The 23122-nt window shown below is 39.7% G+C and overlaps 1 protein-coding gene across 2 annotated transcripts in view; it reads right to left on the bottom strand.

Annotated features, from left to right (window-relative positions):
* plod2 (procollagen-lysine, 2-oxoglutarate 5-dioxygenase 2) overlaps positions 1-23122 on the bottom strand; it is a 158908-nt gene that overhangs the window by 39530 nt on the left and 96256 nt on the right. For both annotated transcript variants that reach the window (XM_067995028.1, XM_067995027.1), the window contains exons 4-8: positions 12733-12896; positions 5565-5677; positions 5302-5365; positions 3338-3435; positions 1802-1903 (exon numbers count right to left, since the gene is read on the bottom strand). In XM_067995028.1, the coding sequence (XP_067851129.1) occupies positions 1802-1903; positions 3338-3435; positions 5302-5365; positions 5565-5677; positions 12733-12896 (541 nt within the window). The remainder of the gene's footprint in view (positions 1-1801; positions 1904-3337; positions 3436-5301; positions 5366-5564; positions 5678-12732; positions 12897-23122) is intronic.

The raw sequence follows: 23122 nt of genomic DNA, 5'->3' as shown, positions 1-23122 counted from the left end.
AACGAACATTTAAACAGAACATTCACACTACTGCACACTTTATAAAGATTGGGTTTTTATTGCAAACTAAAAATGTAATATTTGAACAGCCTCTAATATATGGAGATGCTATTAGGTTTTAAATTTCTTTGTTGGGCAGACATGTTCTGAACCATGTTTTATAAATGACCTTATTGACATTACAATCATACCACCTGTTTTTTCACTTGCCCCACTTTCAGTAGGTACTTGCTGATATTTACACCAATCTCTTGGGATCAATGAACTTCAAACTTCTAACAGATAGATTTGGCTGAAAACTCAACACAGATTTAAAAGCAATTACCTTAAGTTTACAAAATGATACATTTATAAGCTGTACTCACTCCAAAATAACAGTCTACCTTAAAAGGGTCCAGTACAGAAGGCAAATGTATAGTGCTGTCTGTTTCTAGAATGATGAACTGTTCATTATCTCATATAGCTCTCCATTTCTCTAGGTCCAGCCATGAGCTGAAGAGATCAAAAATTTCTCTAACTTCACTGTTTCAAAAATATTTCTGTACGTCTGCTACATGCAAGCTACAGTAACAATTATGTGCATCATTATTTTTATTATTAATTCTCATGGTGTGTGGCTGCGCTGGCAAGGCTTACATTTATTTCCTATCCCTAGTTGCCCATGTTTGATACAACTGAGTGGCTTGCTAGGCCACTTCAGAGGGCAGTTAAGAGACAACTATGTTGGCCTGGAGTCAAATATAGATCAGATCGGGTAAGGATGGCAGGTATCCTTCCCTAAAGGACTTTAATGAATCAGTTGGGTTTTTAATGACAATCTGGCAGCTTCATAGTCACTTTATAAATGAAAGTCTTTCTTTCTTTACTGGAACCAGCTTTTTATTTCCAGATTTTTTTTTTAAACTGAATTCAAATTCTCAAACTGCTATGGTGGGATTGGAACTCCTATTCTCTGGATTATTAGTCCAGTAACATTACCACTATGTAACCATACCCAGTCATACAGAGCCATACGTCATTTTTACAAGAAACACATACTATGCACACAGAACATGCGTGTCATTTATAGGGTCAGGTGAGAGGTGCTACACCATTTACATGTTGCTAACTCAATTTACCCTGCTCTTGTTTTGGCTTCTCTACTAACATTGAAAACGTATAGGAGTTAACACAGACACCTGCCTAAATCACCCTGTTGCAGATGTGAGAAAATGGTCCATCTTTCACCCAGTTTATGTGATTCAGTGCGACTGTAAATCTTTAAATATGCCCTTGTCCAATCCCCCTGTTCATAACCCTTAGGAGTAGTGGTTAAATGTCACATCCAATACAAAGACTAGATTGACATTTTTCCAGTTCATTAAAATAATCTGGCAAAATAATTGTGCAAAAGGACTATACCCATAAAACAACATTCCACATGCTCTGTGCTTATTCTCGTTGTGGAAGGAAATATTGATAGCACTCAAAAAAAAGATTTTCACTCATGCTGTTTAACAATAAATGTTCTGTTGGGATTTGTTTTGCTGTAAAATAAATATGAAATTTGTTTTAGCCCAAGTTAGGAGTAGTCTTGATTACTTTTGCCCACAGTCATGCCATTATCTTTGTCTGTCCGACTACGAATGTCACTGGAAAAAAACTTCCCTTCCTCACACACGTATTTTCTTGGTTATTTTGCCAAATTATTTCTCAATTTAAAAAAAAAAAAATCGCATATGCAAACGTGCATATTGCTATACTTTGTTTCTTATAGGCCAAACTAAGAAAAGTGTGAAACCAATCAAAAGCAAGTACTCACATCCGGTGTTGATAAAGCCAACAAATTTTCACCACAAACAGTACAGCCAGTTTCAGATGTCCAGGCATCAGGAATATAGTTACCCAGATAGTTGAGAAGGTGCTAAGAAATCGAAATACAAACATCAACATACTAAAACAGAACACAAGGAAACACTCAAGGCATTCAATATGTAAAATAAAACTTCGGGATATTTGTTATATGCCAGTCTATTTATGAAATGAGAACTTTGGCACTGAAGCCTTTTGAATCTGCATTTTATACAAAAACACTGACTTTTTATTTAGTATTTATATCCAAGCAAAACCTATTTAGATGGTTTAGTTGGCCCCGGGACAAAGCCAAACTTTGTCTTTAAATGTGGTAGTATTTATCCTCAGTACTGGCTGTACTACCTTTTTGACAGCATCTCTGAGTTTGGTCTTGGGGAAGAGGAAGAAAAGGAATAAGCCGGAGTTCCAGTTGCTGACCGCTACCCAGCGAATTCTGCCCATTTGCAGATGTCACTTAAGGAGAGGATCAGCTCGGCCATTACAGTGGCCCCTCTCCTCCACTGTTCAATAGCGCGCCAACACGTATTGTCTGGGCTCACACCAGAGGAATAGACAAATGTGAGGGGTTATGAGAGGCTGCTATCACTTGTGGAACTAAAAGCCAGCATATCTCCAAAACAAAAAATTTCATTCTAAAAAAAACCTAAGTTGTATGGAAATTTACATGACTTATACAGTCTTAGGATTTATGTAACCAGTAAAGAGACCACTGTCTGGAATTTCTGGATTAACAGTGTGATTGGCTAAAAATGGCTGTTTACGTTATTTCTCCGGAGATTCTGCTGAAGTTACAACAGGAAATCGGGAGAACTCCTTGAAAATTCAGGTGACTAAGTACGCAAAAATTTAATTTAAGAAAGCGAAAACAAACAATCCTAAATAGCAATACTGCAAATTACAAAAATCGGCACAAAAACAACCAGCCTTTAGAGATATTAAAGGCATCAAGGGATATGGGGATAGCACAGGAATATGGCGTTGAGGTAGAAGATCAGCCATGATCTTGTTGAATGGCGGAGCAGGCTCGAGGGGCCGGATGGCCTACTCCTGCTCCCTCTCCTATTTCTTATGTTCCATGTTCTTTTGTTCAGCTCTGCAGCAATCCCTGGATTATATCACTCCACCTCCCGTCAGTCAAACAGGACACAAATTATTCTACCAGAATGATAAAATAAACAGGCGAGGCAGACTCTTATAATGGAATGGTGAGACGCAGGTTCTCATCTGCTATTCTCCAATCTCAGGCAACCAATACTGGTTTCCAATACTGATGTGGAAAAGGGAATAAATAAACACAGAAGTGGATGACGAGTTCATCTCATTATTCTCCCACACCTCCTAGGGGCCTGAGTGCCACTGGCAGAACCTTGGCAACAGACTGGCCATCCTTTCCTGCTTGCCTCGGGAATAGCTTATGAAAAGAAAGCACAAGAAGAAATGAGTACACAGGTCAATCACTCCAATATGGATATTTAACTCATACTTTGGTCTGTCTATTGCCGTGGATTAGTACAGGTAACGTGTCGAATATTATATTCCTGACTCTGACCCTTGCTGGTTCGAACTGCAACACTACTTCATCTGTAAAGAAAAGAAAAAAATGTTGTATTACATAAACTCCAGCTTTACTGCAAGTCATGTACATTTTCAATATATAAGCACAAACGTTACAGTAGTGTAATGGTTAAATGACCATGATAGCTGCTGGAGCATAGGAACAGAAGTAGACCATTCAGGTCCTTGTGCCTGTTCTTTTCTGGATTATCATAGAATCATACAGAACAGAAGGAGGCTATTTGGCCTATCGTGCCTGTCTGAAAGAGCTACTAATTAGTCCCACTCCCCTGTTCTTTCCCCATAGCAAACTTTTCCTTTTTAGGTCGAGATCCAAATTCCCTTTTGAAAGTTACTATTGAATCTGCTTCCACCACCCTTACAGGCAATGCATTCCAGATCATAACAATTCGCTCAGGCTTTTGGATTACTAGTCCAGTAACATAACCACTACACTACATACCTCTCAAGTATTGTCATAAAAACCCAACTGACTTAAAGTGCTAGGCAATACTAGCACTTTAAAAACCCTGGTGATGCCAACAGTCAGATAATTTGCAATGAGTCAAGAATTATTTCATATTTATTATCCAGCAACCCAACACTCTTTAGAATTTTATTTCCTGAGACAGTAAGATAAAACTTTGATGTGTGGAAGCAATAAGAACCGCGCCTTTTGTTTTTATTAAGAGTCAGTGAGACTCTTCATTTTTTTTAAATTACACAATTACATGTTTTATCTTACTGGTTATATAGTGCTTAATTTTTTTCCCCATAATTTTATTTAGGCCATAACAAACCCATTATTCCTTTAATAAGGTAGGACTCCGCATGCAGCAGGAAGAACTGCACATAACTAAATCTTCCGAGACTGACAAAAATCACAAGATTTCAGGAAATCATGTGGGTTGGCAGGTCTGACAACTTTTAAGTGATAAACCAAAGTAAAAGCTGAACATGAAGAATTTTGCAAATAGTGTTACTGACACAAAAAGTACTACATTTCAATAAGGTTAATTCCTAATTCAATTAGAGAGGCATTCCTTTTAAATGAAAACTGCGTTTGTCAGATGTTTCTATTGGACAATTTCCATTTTTATATAACTGTGGCCAAATAACTTTCAAAACTTACACATTTCAAAATGTTCATATTTAAATTATTCAGTTAGCAAGAATGATTTAACAAAAGTCTGGAAAGACAATGGGTCTAAGATTTTCTATTTTTTAAGCAACGTTATTCTTCTGTTCCATCCCCCTACCACCGTCCTGTGTCCCTCCCAAGAATGCTTCATATGCCGCATCTAACCATGAGATCAGGCCAGAAACCAATTTACAGGTCTGTTCAATTTAACATGAACTTAAATAAATGACAAGGGAAAATAAATGCTAAGATCACCCAACAACCAACCCTTGGGAGGTGAATCAGCATGGCTTTTTCTCCCCGTATATATTCTCCAAATGACAGCAGAGCAAGAGTGAACTTATACATCCTTTACCATGAGGTGCCATTAAAGTTAGCTCTGTCTGGAGTAGAAACTGAGCCTAGGATTACTAGAAACAATTCTGGGACAAATTTGCCCAGAAGTCTCTTGGTTAAAAGGATGCAAATAAATAAGCTATCTGCAATTTTAAAAGATACTCACAGCACCAATTAAAGGAAATGTTTGCAGGGTCAAACACTGCCTATTTTTAAAGCAAAAAGCAGTTTATTTAAACAAGGTATATGTTGTTTTAGTAACTTTTCCTGATTACCGAAAGCATAAAATATGCTACTAAGGTTTATGTGGCAAATATAAACTGCTAGAGAAACTTAAAAGGAATTGACTGGGCGATCAATACTAGCAGTTCACAAACATGCAGCATTGGTTTTGTAAGCAGAAGGTTAGAGCTTACCTACAGCCCCATTCAAGTTTTGGAAAATGCTGCTTTTGTGATCCAAAGTTATGTTGACAGAAAGCTGGAAGAATATAGAGAAGGAAATTAATCCTAAAAGAACTTCATGCACCATAACAATCCTGACAAGTTATTAAAAGTGCTTTTCAGTGTGTGTAAAAACACCTGAGGAGCAACCAACCTTTATTGAACTATTAACACTAAGCAATTTGATCTTTTGTAACCTTAAGATCTCCATCATTTCTTCTTAAAAATTTACTCACTCGCTTTAAAGGATCCACATAAACTTTGGTGTAGAATAGTTGATCATCATCATTATCTTGCAAATGCCATTTCTCTACAATGCGATTTATGGAAGAAGCGTAGCCAATAATACCTGAAAAAAAGTACAAGGGTTGTAGTACAAAGTCGTCCACAAAAATATAACAGTCATAAAATCATAAAGTATTCAACAGTAAATGAAAAACGGGGTACTATTGCTTTGTATTCTCACCCATACAAAGTGGGAATGATAGAATACCGTTTTATTCTAATAAATGATCCACTATCAAAATTGTATGCTCAGAAGCTGCATATTTAATACCCTTGCATTCCCTCAATTTTGTTAGTTGGTCATAGTTCCCTGATGGTTTAGTAGATAAATGCAATATGTAGTGTAGTTACTCAGCTATGCAGACCACAAGATGCCAGGTTCAATCCTTAGCGTGTGCTACGTTAGCTGATAATATTTGGGACACTACAATTGGATTTGGGTGCCAGCTTTTCTCAGTTAGTAGCACCCTTGCCTTTGCGTCAGAAGGTTGTCGATTGAAACCTTACTTCAGGAATTCAGCACATTAACTATGTAGACATTCTTTACCACATTAGCCAATCTCAGTCAGATTGGCAATCTGTGGGCAGGAGTGTTTCAAACTGTCATATAGCTGATATGATACACTAACATTAGGAACAGACAACACACACATTGTAATGTGATCAAAAACTCACACCGTGGCTGCAGAGTTTTTGGCGTGGAATATAGACACCTAATCTGGCACACTGTAATAATTAGCTTTATTGCTACAGACATAGCATGCTGTCAGCTGTCTGCCACATTTACAGTGGCAAATTGTAAATTTCCCTGTCCGTGTGGGAAATCAAGGCTACTGGTTTTCAAATGCCTAGTTGTTTACTTTTATGATGGACAAATTCCGATCAAGATATCAAGAGTGTTAGATTAATAAATGCCAGCATTTTGTCACTTTGTATGAACTGAAATCAAAAGCAATGCGCCACTGGTAATCAAAACAATCAGGCAACTGGTAGTTGTTAAATATAATGAGGCTGCATCATACTGTGACTGGAGATGCCTTGGGCCACGAGATTTAAACAATAATTTACAAAATTGCTGATATCACCATAGAATCTGGAATGTCTGCAACCACTTTTCTTTGAAATTTTTGTGCAGGGTCGGGGCTGAGAGCTCACATTAAAGGCAGACTTCTTAGGAATCGTGCCAAAAATCTGATATAGCACAGACATGTGGCAGTGCAAAATCATTTTAAAAGGAATGTGTGGAGGATTCACAGGACCTTGTGACAATGGTAACTCCAGTAATGCAGCGAGCACTGCTTGTCGTCTCCTGGGTTTTCTTTAGCTTTATTTAGAATTAAAAGTCTGTTTCTTAGGTCAGCGTCCTCTTTTGCCCTTTTTGCTGGACAGTCTTCAGATACCACTATAGGGATACAAATCCACATTTACACTCTGTGTTGTCCACTTAGGATTCTGCTCTTCCCAGTAGCCACAGAGTAATATGACTGTACTGCAGTGTGCACTTGAAATGATTCCACACCAGAGTGAGAACAAAGTGTACTGTAAATATGGCTACCGTTCTAATGACGGCTAGGAATCGAGATGCAAACATCCATAGGACAAACATTGTAGGGGTCTAGAAATTAACAGACAGATCCCATATTCCTTCAGTTGTACCTATTTGGATTAATGAGTGACATAATTTAGGAGGCACAGTAAGTTGTGCAGATGGGAGCAGGAAATGATAAATTATTAAAGACAGACTTAAAGATATGGAAGGGTAGAGGTTATGTTATTGGACTAACAATCCACAGAACTGGAGGTTAAATATCACCATGGCACTAAATTCAGTTTTTTTTTAAAAAAGAGATAAAAAGCTGGTATCAGTAAAAGTGACCATGAAGCTGTCGGATTGTCTTAAAAACCCAAACGATTCATTAATTGTCCTTTAGGGAAGGAGATCTGCCATCTGGCCTATATGTGACTCCAGTCCCACACCAATGTGGTTCATTCTTAACTGCCCTCTGCCATGGCCTAGCAAGCCACTCAGCTATATCAAACCGCTACAAAATATGGACTGCAACGGTTCGAAAAGGCAGCTCACCACCATCTTCTCAGGAAAATTAGGGATGGGCAATAAATGCCAGCCTTGCCAACGATGCCAGAGAATGAATAATTTTTAAAATGTGATTGAACTCCATGTGCCATAGTTTTGTCCAATGTGGGGACGTGTCAGGTCATCTACTTTGGATCAGAGAAAGACAAATCAGAATTTTCTTTAAATGCTGAGAGACTAGGAGCTGTGGAGGAGCAAATGGATTTAAGTGTTCATATGCACAAATCATTAAAAGCTAGTGTACGGATACAAAATGTCATCAAAAAGGCTAATGGAATGTTGGCCTTTATCTTAAGAGGGATGGAATACAAAAGTGAGGAAGTGATGATTGAGTTATTCAGAGCTTTGGTCAGATCCCATCTGGAATACTGCATTCAGTTTTGGGCACCAAACCTCAGGAAAGATATATTGGCCTTGGAGGAGGTACAGCACAGATTCACTAGAACAGGACTTAAAGAGTTAAATTATGAAGACAGGTTGCATAAACTTGACTTGTGTTCCATTGAGTTTAGAAGGTTGAGGGGTGAGCTAATTGAGGTCTTAAAATGATTTAAGGGATTCTATGGGGTAGATCCAGATAGCATCAAATGGTTGTTACTGCGAGCAAGATATTTGAAATTATTTAATTTTGTAATTTTCTTTAATAGGATGACAGACAGAGCAATTTAAAAAAAAAAACAAAATGTACATTTAGGTTTCCCTATTGAATTACCTAGCTGTTCAATTGTAGGGAGTTTAAAAAAACAAATTTGCATTTATATAGCACCTCAGACATCCTCAGTACATTCTAAAGCACTTTACAACCAATGAATTATTTTTTGAAGTGCAACCACTGATATGTAGGCAAATGCAGCAACTAATTTGCACAAAAATAACCAGGCAATCTGTTTTTGATGGTGTTGGTTGAGGCAGGGATGTTGGTCAGGACACTGGGAGAACTTTCTATTCTTCAAATAGTGCCATGGTGTCTGTTGTATTCACCTCCTTTTCTATCCATATTTAACTTCTTATCCGAAAGATGGCATCTCCAAAAATGCAGCACTCCCCCAGTACTACCCTGAAGTGCCTGCCTAGATTATGTACACGAGACTGCAGCAGGACTTGAACCCATAACTATTGGACTCAGAGACAAGAGTGCTACCAACTGAGCCAAGCTGACACTTAGGGTTTAAGTTCAATAGCTATTTTACACACACACACACACACACACACACATTTATAATTCTAGATAATCAATTCCATGCATCTGAGAGTCCCAAATAGCCTTCAAATTGCACAGGACCACAAAGCTTCCAGGGATCTAAAGCTCCCAAAGCCCGTCAAAATTGGCTATACCTTCCACCTTTAATGCTTAGCTGAGCCTTTACTCTTAAATGTTTTTCTCAATTTGTAAGGCTTGCAATCAATGCTGCTCCACATTTGACCAGCACTGAGTGCATTTAAAGAAAGACTGAGACAACTTTTCATTAGTTTTTCAATCATTACAAAATATGGCAAGGTCTTCCATCCCATGGGTCCACTTGAAACTAACAAACTCCCTCTCCAAAGTGGTCTGTAGGCTGCAGTGACAGACAGCCCTGGCACTGGAACACATGGCCATGGGAGGTTGACTCCTCATCACCTGTGCCAAGAGGCTGCCAGAACCAACTAAACTCCGAGCTGGGCGATGTAGTGTTTGATTAATTAAAACCACCGGTAGCAATCATATTGTTCTATTTATTCAACTTTAGTCATTTAGAAATCTGTTAACTCCCAAAGTTTTTGTTGCCAACAAAAGTAACTATAATCAAGCTTTATAAACTAAATTATATGATTTGCTTTCACAAAAATATCAAAGGCTTTGTAAAAAAAAAATGCAATAAAGAACAAAAAAAGTCTACTGATAATAAAGGTGAAATTAATCTTGCATTCGGAAGGGAGACTGAGAGCAAACTTCTCCCTTTAGAATGTTTGCAGCAATATAAAGAAATGTTAACCCTTGAACTGCGCTTGTGATAGCAACTACAATAGCAACAACTGCTTATTGCAATAGAAGTTGTAGCACCAATACCTAGTTTGCTAATGAACTAATGCTGCAGTCATGCAGTGTACATGGCCCGGTTGGTCTCTTATGGCATTTGTATTCCCTAATTTGCCACGACAATTTTTAAATAGAGTTGAGCCTGGCAAATGTCCATGGTTCTGTGTTTTTGGGATTTCTCATTCCCGCTGAGTAAAACCTAAAAGAGGGTGGTTTAATTAGGAGTGCAAAATTGACACCCAAATATACAGTTACTGCATGTCTGCCCAGCCAAAGTTATCCTACTGTCCAGTTTTACTCATATCGTACCAGTCAAATGCGAATAGTGCAACAACACACTCCTTGGAAGGAGGGAGAAGGGATAAAAAGAAATGCTTTGGTTGGTCAAATGACCAGCAGCCATACTTTTGCACAGAAACAACCAGAAAACCTGTTATTGATGGCTTTGATTGAGGTAGGGATGTTGGTCAGGACATTGGGAGAACTTTCTGTTCCTCCAATAGTACCATGCGATATTTTGTATTCATCTCCCACTGCTTTCAGGGATGGGAAAGTAAAGTTTAACCTCCAGTAAAAGAGGTAAAAGATCAAACCATAAAAAACACATGGGATAAAATTCAACTTCGGCAGGGGGTATAAAACGGGCGGTGGTGGGTTGGCCGAACGTTATACACCCTGCCTGATATTCCTTTCCATTGAAGTCAATTGGGCAGGGTATACAAGAGGCAGCCGATCGACTACTGCCCGTTTAGCAACCATGCTGAAATTGAATTTTGTCCCAAACAATTCCCGCCATTGTAAACCGAGGGGCTGCAATCAGGGAAAAACCCCCTCGGGCAGAATGTAAAATTCAAATTGCTGTAATGTACCTGTAATTAATCTGAAATGGACCAGAAATTAATCTGTAAGCAATAATCTGTGTTGACGTATGATGCAATGAGACACCCGAGAGTGTCATGAACTGCAATGATGTCCAATGTGTTCATTGTACTGCACTTAACGTAACCTGCAAATTGTATAATCTGTATTGTGTACGTTTGGAAAGTGATATGACAACTGTTTTGTATGTACTGCTGCAAATTTTATGAATAAAGTATATTTTTTGAAAAAAAAAAATCTTTTAAAATTTGGTGGGTGAATGGAGGGTCATTTTTATATATGGACAGAAAATGAATAAAGAACTTTCAAGCTTTGGTCTTGCACCTTGCATCCTAGCTTCCATTGAGGCAGACTAAAAAATGGTCCAAAAACCGACCATATTCCAGTCACCTCAACTAACAGATTACAGATACATCTAGCACTGGGAAAGAAAAATTTAATATTTGTTTACCAGGTTAAAGTGAAATTCAAATTCTCTCCCACACTGCTCCCACCAGAAAAAGTCACAACAAAACAAAGACAAATTGAGAAATAGCTTTCAATGTGCTTGAATAGGGTATTCGGAAAACAAGGCAGTAAGCCTTTATTTTGCACCTCTTCAGGGAAAAGATGACATACTGACCTCTGCCCCTGAATTTCAAGTAGTAGGGTTTGTTCGGATCAACAGAGGTGCATTCAGAACAAGATTACGGTAAGGAAAGAAAAGTGGCAGATCAAAAATATTAGAAAAGTCTCCATAGGAACATTGTGTGATACTAAGTCATGGAAAGTAGGGAAGTCTCAGGCCTGATCCCCACCTGTACTCAGTTATCCCACCTCTGCTCGGAGGTCTTACAAGTGGCCCAGAAGTTGACTGTGATGAGAAGGGGTAATGGCCACATTATAAACAAAGCCTGCCCACAAAGAAAGGCATGATGTGGAGATGCCGGTGATGGACTGGGGTTGACAATTGTAAACAATTTTACAACACCAAGTTATAGTCCAGCAATTTTATTTTAAATTCACAAGCTTTTTTTTTTCCACATCGTTCACCTGAGGAAGGAGGTAGCCTCCGAAAGCTTGTGAATTTAAAATAAAATTGCTGGACTATAACTTGGTGTTGTAAAATTGTTTACAAAGAAAGGCAGTTAACATCACAGATGCATATAATTCTAACTGTTCCTTCTCTCCTGCCTCTTGCCTGAATGTTCAAACTAAATGATTTCCACTTGATCCTCCACTGGGAAGGTTCAGCCCTGTACCCATTACAGAAGTGATTAGCACTAACAAGTGAAGATGTCTTCAATTGTGCTGAAGTATCATTAAATTAGTTTCAAAGCATAATATGCAACCTATCAACACAATGTGCTTTCCATGGTTATAACTGAGCTGTGTAGATTTAGGTCAATACTATAAAAAGATACTTGGATAACATCTTCCCTCCAGAAAACCAACTAAAGATCACCCTATTCATAATTTTGGTTCAAAACAATTCTTAACAGAAGCACAGCCAACAGCTCTGTCCCAGAAATATTTTTTTTTGCGGGGGGCAGGGAGGAAAGACTAGAGGAAAGGGTTTGAGAGATATCTTTGCCCTTCACTTTTTCTCCTTATTTAGGTCTCAGTAATCCATGCATCTCTAAGCGGATGTGACCTGCTCCCAGGCTTAAACTAATGCTGCTCTTCAACCAGCCTCTAGGATCATCCATGACAATCAGCTTGGCAATGACTCTCCTCCCCATAGCAGCACCATTGCAATTATGAGTCAACAGCATTTGTGGGGTGGGGAGGGGTGGAGAGAAAAGAGAAGGAAGAATTCAAAGCTGGGTGTCACAATTCCTCTACTTACCTGCAAAAAAACTTCTTTATACATTTTACCGTACGATATTTTCCCACCCAAACATAGTCACCATTTTCATATTGTTACCAAGGCACAGTATTCAGTCAGGTGTGACCTATGTCATTAGCCTGGCCTTCCAGAACTCCTACCGTTCCATTTGAAGCAATGGTGTCACTTGCAGCCACTAAAATTTTCTAAATGTCTTGCAGTCAACTGGCAGCATTCTTTTAATATAATCTAAGGCTAACCACTTCTGTCCTTAAGGAGTCTGAAATAACACGTTTCTCACGTTACAGCAACTCTTACCTCCTGAATTAAGGAACCTCTTTCCACTTCGAACATTGGGATACTTGTCTGCAAGCCTGTTGTCCGGCCAGATAAGCCCTTCAGCAGCAAATACCACCTTGTGATTGAACTGCTGGAACTTGTTCAGTAGCTCTTCAGGACCACTGGCAAAGAGAACATCATAACTGGAAAAAAAAAATGAAAGGAATAAATGAACATTCCAGTGTGTATATACACGTGAGTGGGTTTTCGGTCTTCCCCTTTTCTTATGACTGTTACCACTAAACAGGACTCAGCATTGTCTTCACCCGTAGGGCATCAGCAAGAGCCACTTAACTCTGTTCAGCACTGTATCCCAAATTATAAGCATAAAGACCAAAAAGCTCAAATGTTCCTATGCACATTTGTTTAATTTAAAAATGAGAAAATAAACTTTGAATTAAAGCTCAGGTACAATGGATAGGAGCAAAACTAAACATTTACTGCTCTTCAAGGATGTCTAATTTACAATTATTCAGGGAGATTGAATTTTGTGAAGCCTTTGCATTTCTCTGAACTGGTCAACTAAAGGTCATTGAAAAAGATCAATGAAAAAGGAATACTTCTATTGAGCACTAGTTGGTTGCTAGTTCAGTATTGTTAGCGTGGATTTTGGACTGTTGAATTAAAGGCAACGATGAAGTGACTGATGGGTACATGACAGTGGTATTTACCCTAAAACCACATTGAAATGCGCTTTGTGTAGATTAGACTAACCTTAATTAAAGGCTTAAATATAACGCTTGACTACTAATAAAATGTAAACAATTTTACAACACCAAGTTATAGTCCAGCAATTTTATTTTAAATTCACAAGCTTTCGGAGATTTTCTCCTTCCTCAGGTAAATGTTCAGGATCTCCTTGAAGCCTACGCATTTATACATATTGAATAATACATGGTGTTTACAGACTGCCCCTGCAACTGCCCGTTGCCAAGGCAATCACCGTGTTCAGACGGTGATTGCCTTGGCAACGGGCAGTTGCAGGGGCAGTCTGTAAACACCATGTATTATTCAATATGTATAAATGCGTAGGCTTCAAGGAGATCCTGAACATTTACCTGAGGAAGGAGAAAATCTCCGAAAGCTTGTGAATTTAAAATAAAATTGCTGGACTATAACTTGGTGTTGTAAAATTGTTTACAATTGTCAACCCCAGTCCATCACCGGCATCTCCACATCATGACTAATAAAATGGACACTATTAAACAAAATGGATTCTATTAACAAAGGGACACTATTAAATAAAATGGATTCTGTGACTGTGGGAAAGACAGTTGAAAGTGTTGAGCTTGTACATTCCAGAACTGGCTTGCAGTCTGAGAATACAATGGACATTTCATAACGAACTGATAAAAACTATAGCACCAGACTGCATAAAACAAAGGCATGCTGTCTTAAGGTGATAATAGTTGTTCGGACTTAATTGGTTAATGCGTAAGCAGTCTGTTGTTGCTATGCAAACTTAATTGGTTAATGTGTGTAATCAAGATTTATGATGTAAAAGCTACTGAAATCTGTATTTCAAAAGGTATAAAAAAGCATGACAACCATTTTAAAGTTGAGAAGGTATATGCGTACATTGCGGAATGTCCAGCCTTCTCCCAGAGTACTTTGTCCAATAAACTGCATGTTGAATCTTTAAGTCTGACTTCGAGTGGTGATTTTTTCCCCACAACAATTGGCGTAGTCGGCAGGATCTCACTACTGGTGAGCTGATCGGTTGGCCTCGATCAGCGAACTGGAGTAGAGATCATTGAACTGTGGGAGTCAGACTAAGCCAACAGTGCAGTTAACACAGGGGATAAGTTAAGAGAATTTATGGGACTGTTGGGTATAACTAAGAGCTGGTTGATTGTGCTGATCGACTAAGGACAAGGAAGTGTCTCTTTTGCATCCTGCCTTAGACTGGCTGTTAAGAGGGGAGATCCCCCACGTGAAGGTCAGGATTTTGAAGTGGATGCAAAAACAGGGGCACTTGTGATTGTGAAGCACGAGTAACCAGAACCATCCGGTACCAAACTCTGTAGTGGCGAACAAACGCAGAGATTAGAGCATAAGTTAAAGCATAAGTTGATTTACGATGTGTATTGTCTGATCATACAACCTAGAACCGAACCCCATGGGAGGAAACACATTATCAAACTGATAATTGTGACCGTGAGTATATAGTTGCAACTGAAAGTAAAATCTGGAGTGGAGTTCGGGCTGGGAGTTAAGAAAGTTTAGAAAGTTTGGGAGGGAAAAGCAAATCTGGCGTGACCGGCAGTGACCGGTGATTACGGCTGGCTGTACACCAGCACATACCGACAGTGATCGGTGATTAAGTACCGGCAAGTCCCGGGGCCAGGACCCGATAGCTGAAAGAAAAGAAAATCCGGCGAGAAGCCGGGACCCGAAGGAAAGATATAGCGAGAGGCTGAGATATCAGAAAAGAAAATCCGGTGGTTAGACCGGGACACGAAAGGTTCGAGTGAAAAGAAAACCCGGTGGTTAGACCGTGACCCGAAGGATATAGCGAGAACAGAGCACGATAGTAAAGATGACAAGTGAACAACCTAGATGGGGACCTGCAGGTTCCCTCATCGAGAAGTATATGACAGACAGACACTCATTAATTAAACAGATGCAAAAGGATGGCTGGGATATTTCTCAGACCTTAGAACAACAGAGAAAGTGGATAGATAGGGAAAAGAAGGATAAAACAAAAAAGGCAGGAGTATTACTAGTCCACCAACTACCTGGACTAATAGGACAAGTAGGAACCTCCACTAGAAAGTGGAGCGAAGATAAGGATAAAATTAGGGAATTAGAAACTAGGATAAGGGAATTAGAAAAAAGAATCAATTAAAATGTTTAAAAGACAGAGACCCGGAAAAGAAAGGGTGTACTGTCTCTTTAAAAAGCCTGTCCTGATTGTGAGTGTTTTTTTCGGTGTTGTGGGCCACGCCCCTTCCTACTGTGTCTTACATGTTTATGTATTTGTTTTGTCTTGTGTTTAATTCTGAGATTGCTGAATTAAAATTGGAGTTATTGAGGTTAAGTGACCGATTAAATTCTGATTCTTATAAAATGTGAGCATGTCAAATTCCAGACATGGGATCTTCTAAAAATTGGCATTTTGAATTTTATCTTGTGATTGGCTGTGGTTAAAAAAAGGGTTAAAAAAAAAATAACGGGACAGATAAAAAAAAAAGCTATCTGGTATCACCGTGATAGGAAAAGTCGGAAACCTGGAACAGCTCAGAGAGTTGGTTATAATCAAACCCACTAAAACTATGTGAAAAAAAAAAATGAATTGGAAAGCTATAGTTGTGTATGACGAGCAAATTATAAAACTTACGAAGACTAACTATAAACTAAAATGTACGATGGAAGATGTTGTTTCCCGGTATGAATTTAAAAAAAAAGAATTTATGTGAAAATTACGTTGACGTATGCTTAGAAAAGTCTAACCTTCCCAAGGACACCGATATCTGTTTCCAATTCACCAAGACAAAATGAGGTTTTAATTGTAAAAAAGAGATAAAGTGCAGATTTAAAGAATTACTCGGAAAGTTACAATCTCTAGTTATAAATTAAACTGATCTTCGAAGCATTTTGTGCTATTGTGATTGATTAAACACTATGATTAAAATAAATCTCAAAAATAGTGTAAAAAGATAAAGTGAAAGCAATCCACAAATGTGAGAAGTGAAAAAAAAAATTTAGTCAAAACTGTGTGAAGAGAAATTTTGATTGTGCAAACTTAATCTGAGGGAGTAGTATCAAATTACTCCGACCACAAGAGCAAGTTAATGTTAACCCCTTCCATCCCAACAAGCCAGACTGTCATGCCAAGAGCAGTTCAAACAGATAGAAATGACCCAGTCAGTTGAGAACTGTCTGAGGCTAACCATTACACAGATGAACATGAGGTAACAATTGATATAGGTTATATTATTAAAGTTGACCCAATTACTTGGAAATGTCAAAGGCACCCAGACAATGCTACAGTGAAAAAAATTGATAAGAAAGAAATGTAAAACAAATCGTATCAAAAAGAAAGCATATGTTAGACAATTGGAAGTCCATTACTTGAGCTATGTACTGACACAGGGTACTAAACGCCTATCAGTTTTACCCCGCCACAGTATGATAACGAAGTTCGACAAGTTCGGGGGCTATTCACGAATAATAGATACAATATAAATCTGACCAACGAGGGGAGACCTTCCCTGACAAATTATATAACTTGCGTTGAGAATGCTAAGAAAATTCAACAATTATATTAACACCTCCTAACTCAAGTCTTAAAACAAAGCGAGACATGGAATGGAGGTGGATAATCGTAAAAGAGATAGATTTGTACATCTTGAAAACAAAGATTAGGACTTGGAGTTGGGAATTCCAGTCCGCAGTCCCACGTACATCTGTATGTGGGAGAGACAGTCTTTATTTCAGACAGGCTGCGTGCTCCAGAGAGAGAGAGAGAAAGAGAAAAAGACTAGGCAATTCCTCTCTCCTGTTTTGTTTTTTGATTTGGTTTTGGGTAAAGGGATTATTCCTTTGGACAAAATAAAAGATGATTTGACAAATTAACCCCTTGGGCTCTCAAGAAGAGCCGCAATGGATTTTCTGTGTTTCTTTTAAAACAGGTGACCCTGATTACCAAGAGTAATTACAAAGTTACGATGCAACCTTTGCTGGACAAATTTGGTGCATGAAACGATCCAGTGATGTTAAAGATTTAAGACTTTAGCTGCAGACATCAGCAGATACCAAATGTCACAGCGTGGTGATATCAACCTGATCCTCTTCCTTTGAAAACATTTTGATTTGTTTTGTTTTAACCCATTTATTGTCTTCTGAGACAGAGTGCTCGAGGTGGGAAGATATGGGAGTTACATCCAAAATTAATTATGAGCACTTCATCTCTACTGTAAAACCACAAAGCCTGGACATAATTTGTTTCTGAAATTGGAACTAATAAGAAAAATTTATGAGTTGCTATTCAAGCACTCGAGGGAGAAAAATTTACTGGTAATTTAAGGGGATAATCAAATTATATTTTAAAATAAAAGAAGTCCAGTCTAAATGGTTCCTATTGATTGCTGTGTGTCAAGAATTCTTTTCGAAAAAAAAAAAAAAATTTTACATTGACAAATCCTGTCAGTCAAACAATACTGCTCTCAAGTTGGGATAATTCTGAAATGATAGAAGGGGCTCGGGCACAATATAGTGGGATATTTTGGGAAATAAAAGCGGTTCAAGAAGAAATTACGTAAAATAAATAAATTTTGGGATATTGGAGCTGACTGTAAATATTGTATCGGACAGTAACATTAGTTTGGCAACATTAGATCAAAAGGTCAGAGATAGGGCCTCGCATTAAAGATATATTTAAAAATAAATGAAAATACAGATAAGGAATTGTCTGAGGATCAAATACTGATCATACATTTGCACAGGATAGCTACAGTGCTAGAAACACATGCCCAAACCATTAATAAATTAATAAAAGAGGAATAACGTATCTTAGCAGGCGGCTGCTAATGACATCTGCAGTACATATGGTAACTGGATTGTGGAACAGACACGAGAGAACCTAGCCCAGATACAGGCAGGGGAAGTACCCTTATGAATAACGAATCAACAAACTGAGGGTGAGCCTGACCTGTGGGCATGATGGAGGTGGTACCTCCAAGCGGCTGTTACCAAACAAGAACATCACCCCTTGCCAATTCAGGGCAATGGTGCGGGTGTACCCCACTCAAGTGGAGTGTAAACCTGACGGAGAAGGGCTCCTAGGGTTGGTACTAGCAATAGTGGTAATGGCACCCGAAACCCAAGGACGAGAGGTGTACCAAGAATATTGGGGTAATGAAGGACGGAATGCACATATCCCATCACAATATGTTACCATATGCTGAAAAAAATATATATTTAAAGGGAATTTGGCTGGAACAAAATTAAAGGTATGTGTTACTAGACATGCTGTCACTGTATGTCCACATACTGGTGGACACAGCCCAGAAGCACAGGGTGGGATAATTTACAACAGAAATGCATATGTGCTGCCTCAACAGCCGAATAGCATAAAGATAGGGCACTTTGCACCCAAAATCTGTAACATGTAACCTGAGAGTTACGGGTTAGGCATACGCACAGAACATCATGGAAGTTAAATACCCGAAAGGCTGTGTATTAAATGCCGGACCAATGTTGCATGGACTTTGTTAGTATTGGTCTCTATGATTATTAAGCCATAATCATGACCAACAGGGGGGTCTGTTAGCGTGGATTTTGGACTGTTGAATTAAAGGCAACGATGAAGTGACTGATGGGTACATGACAGTGGTATTTACCCTAAAACCACATTGAAATGCGCTTTGTGTAGATTAGACTAACCTTAATTAAAGGCTTAAATATAATGCTTGACTACTAATAAAATGGACACTATTAAACAAAATGCATTCTATTAACAAAGGGACACTATTAAATAAAATGGATTCTGTGACTGTGGGAAAGACAGTTGAAAGTGTTGAGCTTGTACATTCCAGAACTGGCTTGCAGTCTGAGAATACAATGGACATTTCATAACGAACTGATAAAAACTATAGCACCAGACTGCATAAAACAAAGGCATGCTGTCTTAAGGTGATAATAGTTGTTCGGACTTAATTGGTTAATGCGTAAGCAGTCTGTTGTTGCTATGCAAACTTAATTGGTTAATGTGTGTAATCAAGATTTATGATGTAAAAGCTACTGAAATCTGTATTTCAAAGGTATAAAAAAGCATGACAACCATTTTAAAGTTGAGAAGGTATATGCGTACATTGCGGAATGTCCAGCCTTCTCCCAGAGTACTTTGTCCAATAAACTGCATGTTGAATCTTTAAGTCTGACTCCGAGTGGTGATTTTTTCCCCACAACAATATGCAGGAAGTTAAAAGCATCTCAATCTAAATCAACAAATACAAAATGCCTACAAAGACCACTGGACATCATATTTATGGTTTGCAAGAGCATTCTTGGGTGTTCCTTTTCCAACTGGCTACTGCATTGGTAGATGTAGTCTTACCACTTCAGACTTATACGACAATACGTCTTCCTTCATCCAGGGAAATGGAACCATTTTTGGTCGCTCTCTGCTCCACCTGTCCCATCAAAGACACAGCAAAAAGGAGGTGCGCTTTGTGGGTTAGGACTGATCCAGTTAGTCCTCTTGTGTGGTCACAAAGTGTGGCATTTCACTTTTTTGGGGGGAAAGGGCAGAGAAAGAAATGGCATACAGATGAACAGGCCTGTCTCAACCAATGTCAAGAATAAAACAACTGCCAAGACTGGGATTTAACCATGCCACACACTAGTTAGAAGCCAACTGCATGCTGGCCAATTCATTTGGAATTCAATGTTTGGGATTTTACAAACATTATGATCTACACAAATCACAGTAGATAAGAGCTTACAGGCCAAATCACAATTTTTTTCAAGATTATAAACTCTTCATAACAACAAATTACAAAGAAGTAGTTGTCTGATTATTATAACTGTAGGTTTCAGTGCAAGTCTACGACTGAAAAACACAACTCACATTTTCTTTCAAATGTTTAAGAGATTGTAGAACGGCTAATATACACTTGTACAAGAAAAGGAAACTGTTACACTGCTAAATTCATTACCCTCTAGAATGAAATACCACTGCAAACCACAGCCTGTGTCCCACCCTGCACATTACCTGGAGATCATGGCCAGTGTTGTTGCTGGATCTGCCTTCAATTATCAAAAGAAATTGGTCTCTAAGCTCTACATCTAAGATGCACATTTGTTCAACATTTGTAATCATCAGCAAACTATCTCAACTGTACTGAATAAAGAGGAGCAAGCTTAGGCTGCAGTCATGCTTTATGTTATGTAAGGAAATTACTTCCAAGTTTATGATTACTTAATGACTACACAGAAAGTATCAGCTGTCAGGGGGAGGGGGAGAGGCAGCTTAAACTAGGTTCCATGCTGAATATCATTCTTGCTCAGCAAACAACTTTCATGCTTATATTTGACTTCTAATTCAAAGTTTATGTGACGTCTGAGCACCCTCAATAGAAGCAACATCTATGTTTTCTTACTGCGTTACACTGAGCAATTTTGTTACTACAACAACAAACAAACAAACAATTTGCATTTATATAGCGCCTTTTACACAGTGCTTCACAGAGGCTTAAGAAGAAAAAAAAAAGGTATTGAGCCAAAGGAGCAGTGATCAGAAGGAGTAACCAAAAGCTTGAAGCTTGGTCAAAGAACTGAGTTTTAAAGAGGTCTCTTAAAGGAGGAGAAAGAAGTGGAGATACATAGGAGGTTATGAGAGGGAATTCCAGAGTGTGGGACCTAGACAGCTGAAGGCATGGCCACCAATGATAGGGTAAAGGGAGGGGGATGCACAAGTGACCAGAGTCAGAGGAACGGAGAGTTCAGAGTGGGTGGATTGCAGAGCTGAAGGAGGTTACAGGGATAGGAAGGTGCAAGGCCATGGCTGGATTTAAACACAAGGAATAGAATTTTTCATTTGAGCCAATGCAGGTTCAGTGAGGATGGCAGCAGTGGGAAAGTGGGACTTGGTGTAGGAAGGAATATGAGCAAAGTTCTAGATGAGCTTAAGTGTATAGAGGGCGGAGGATGGGAGAGCATTGGAGTAACTGGGCTCGATTTTCAAAGGGTGGTGGGATGGTGGGGTCAATGGGTCAGCGGGTAACCCGACTAATAAAATCTTACCATTTCCCACGCGATTGCAAGTTAATTGGTGGCCCTTGACGTAGCTTCCGGGTTTGCCATCCGAAAGCTACGCAGTGGGTGGACTACACACCCACATGACAGGCTGTCAGCTGGAGCCGCTCTATTTAAAAGGGCCATTGCTCCAAAGGCTTTTGCTAAGTAAAACACCAAAAATGCACAATGGAGCAGCACCCGGGGAAAGGCTGCTCCAAGATCTAATGATGCCTCACTGCAGCAGCTACTGGCCGGGGTGAGGAGGAGGAGGGAAGTCTTTTTACCCCGCGGACGGAAGAAAGTGCCCTGCCCCTGCCACCAAGAATGTACAAGGGTGTCTGACAGACTCACGTTTTTCATTTATATTTGTTTTTTGTTATATTCACATTAAATGTTATCATTCTCACCACTACTGCCACGTCTTGCCCATTCTTTACTTTTTTTTTTGAGATATGGCCCTTTTGTGGGCTTCACGGTGAATGGCGACACTTGATGCCACCCAATGGGTCACTTTACAGTGTGTCATTTTACAGTGGGTGTATATGTAGTTGCAGGACTGTTTTGTGCAGGAGGGGTGGGGGGAGGGGGAGGGGCTGGTGTTGGCGCTGCTCTTTCCAGGTGGTGTGAGGACTGCACTCTTCACACTTTCTGATGTTAGAAGAATCGTTCACATATGAGCGACTCCCTGGCCTCACAAGCAGCCAGGTGAGCCGCTGCTCTGGCCATGGGCTCGTCTTCCTCCACCTCCTCCTCAATGTGAATGGCAGATGTGGATGGGACCTCCTCAAGAGGCTCCCCTCTCTGTTGTACCATGTTGTGGAGGACACAACACACTACTATAATGTGTCTGGTGCGTATTGAAGCGATCCCCCAGAATGATCAAGGCACCTAAATCGCATCTCGAGCAGCCATATAGCATGCTCAATTGTAGACCTGGTGGTGATGTGGCTGTCGTTGTATCGACGCTGTTGCTCGGTGATTGGGTTCCTCAGAGGTGTCATGAGCCACGTGTGCAGAGGGTATCCCTTGTCCCCGAGGAGCCAGCCCTTAAGGGTGTTTGGTGCATGGAAGAGGGGCGGAATGTTGGATTCCCTCAGAATGAAGGAATCGTGGCAGCTGCCAGGGAATCTGGCACACACGTGAAGGAATCTTTTGCAGTGGTCATAAACGAGCTGAGCGTTGATGGAGTGATACCCCTTTCTGTTGATGAACAGTTCTGGCTTGTGTGGAGGTGCTCTGATTGCTATATGGGTACTATCAATTGCACCCTGTACCCGTGGGAAGCCAGCCACAGAGCGGAATCCCACTGCCTTCTCTGTCTGGCTGAGGTCGTCCGTGGGGAAGTTGACATATTGCGAGGCCCTGCGAAACAAGCTGTCGGTGACCTGCCTTATGCACTTGTGTGCAGACAACTAAGACACCCTGGCGATGTTCCCGGTGGCACCCTGGAATGATCTGAAGGCGAAGAAGTTGAGGGCAGTGGTCACTTTAACTGCGACGGGTAAATAATATGCCGCTCGGACCAGCCAGGAGCAGCTCGGCATGAAGGAGGCTGCAGATGTCTGCGACCACCTGGCAACTCACTCTCAGCCTCCCTATGCACTGCTCGTCAGAGAGGTCCATGAAG

The sequence above is a fragment of the Heptranchias perlo genome, chromosome 13, assembly GCF_035084215.1.
Source record: "Heptranchias perlo isolate sHepPer1 chromosome 13, sHepPer1.hap1, whole genome shotgun sequence".
Lineage (NCBI taxonomy): Eukaryota > Metazoa > Chordata > Chondrichthyes > Hexanchiformes > Hexanchidae > Heptranchias > Heptranchias perlo.
The sequence above is the reverse complement of the archived record's forward strand: the minus strand, read 5'-3'. Positions and strand labels throughout refer to the sequence as shown.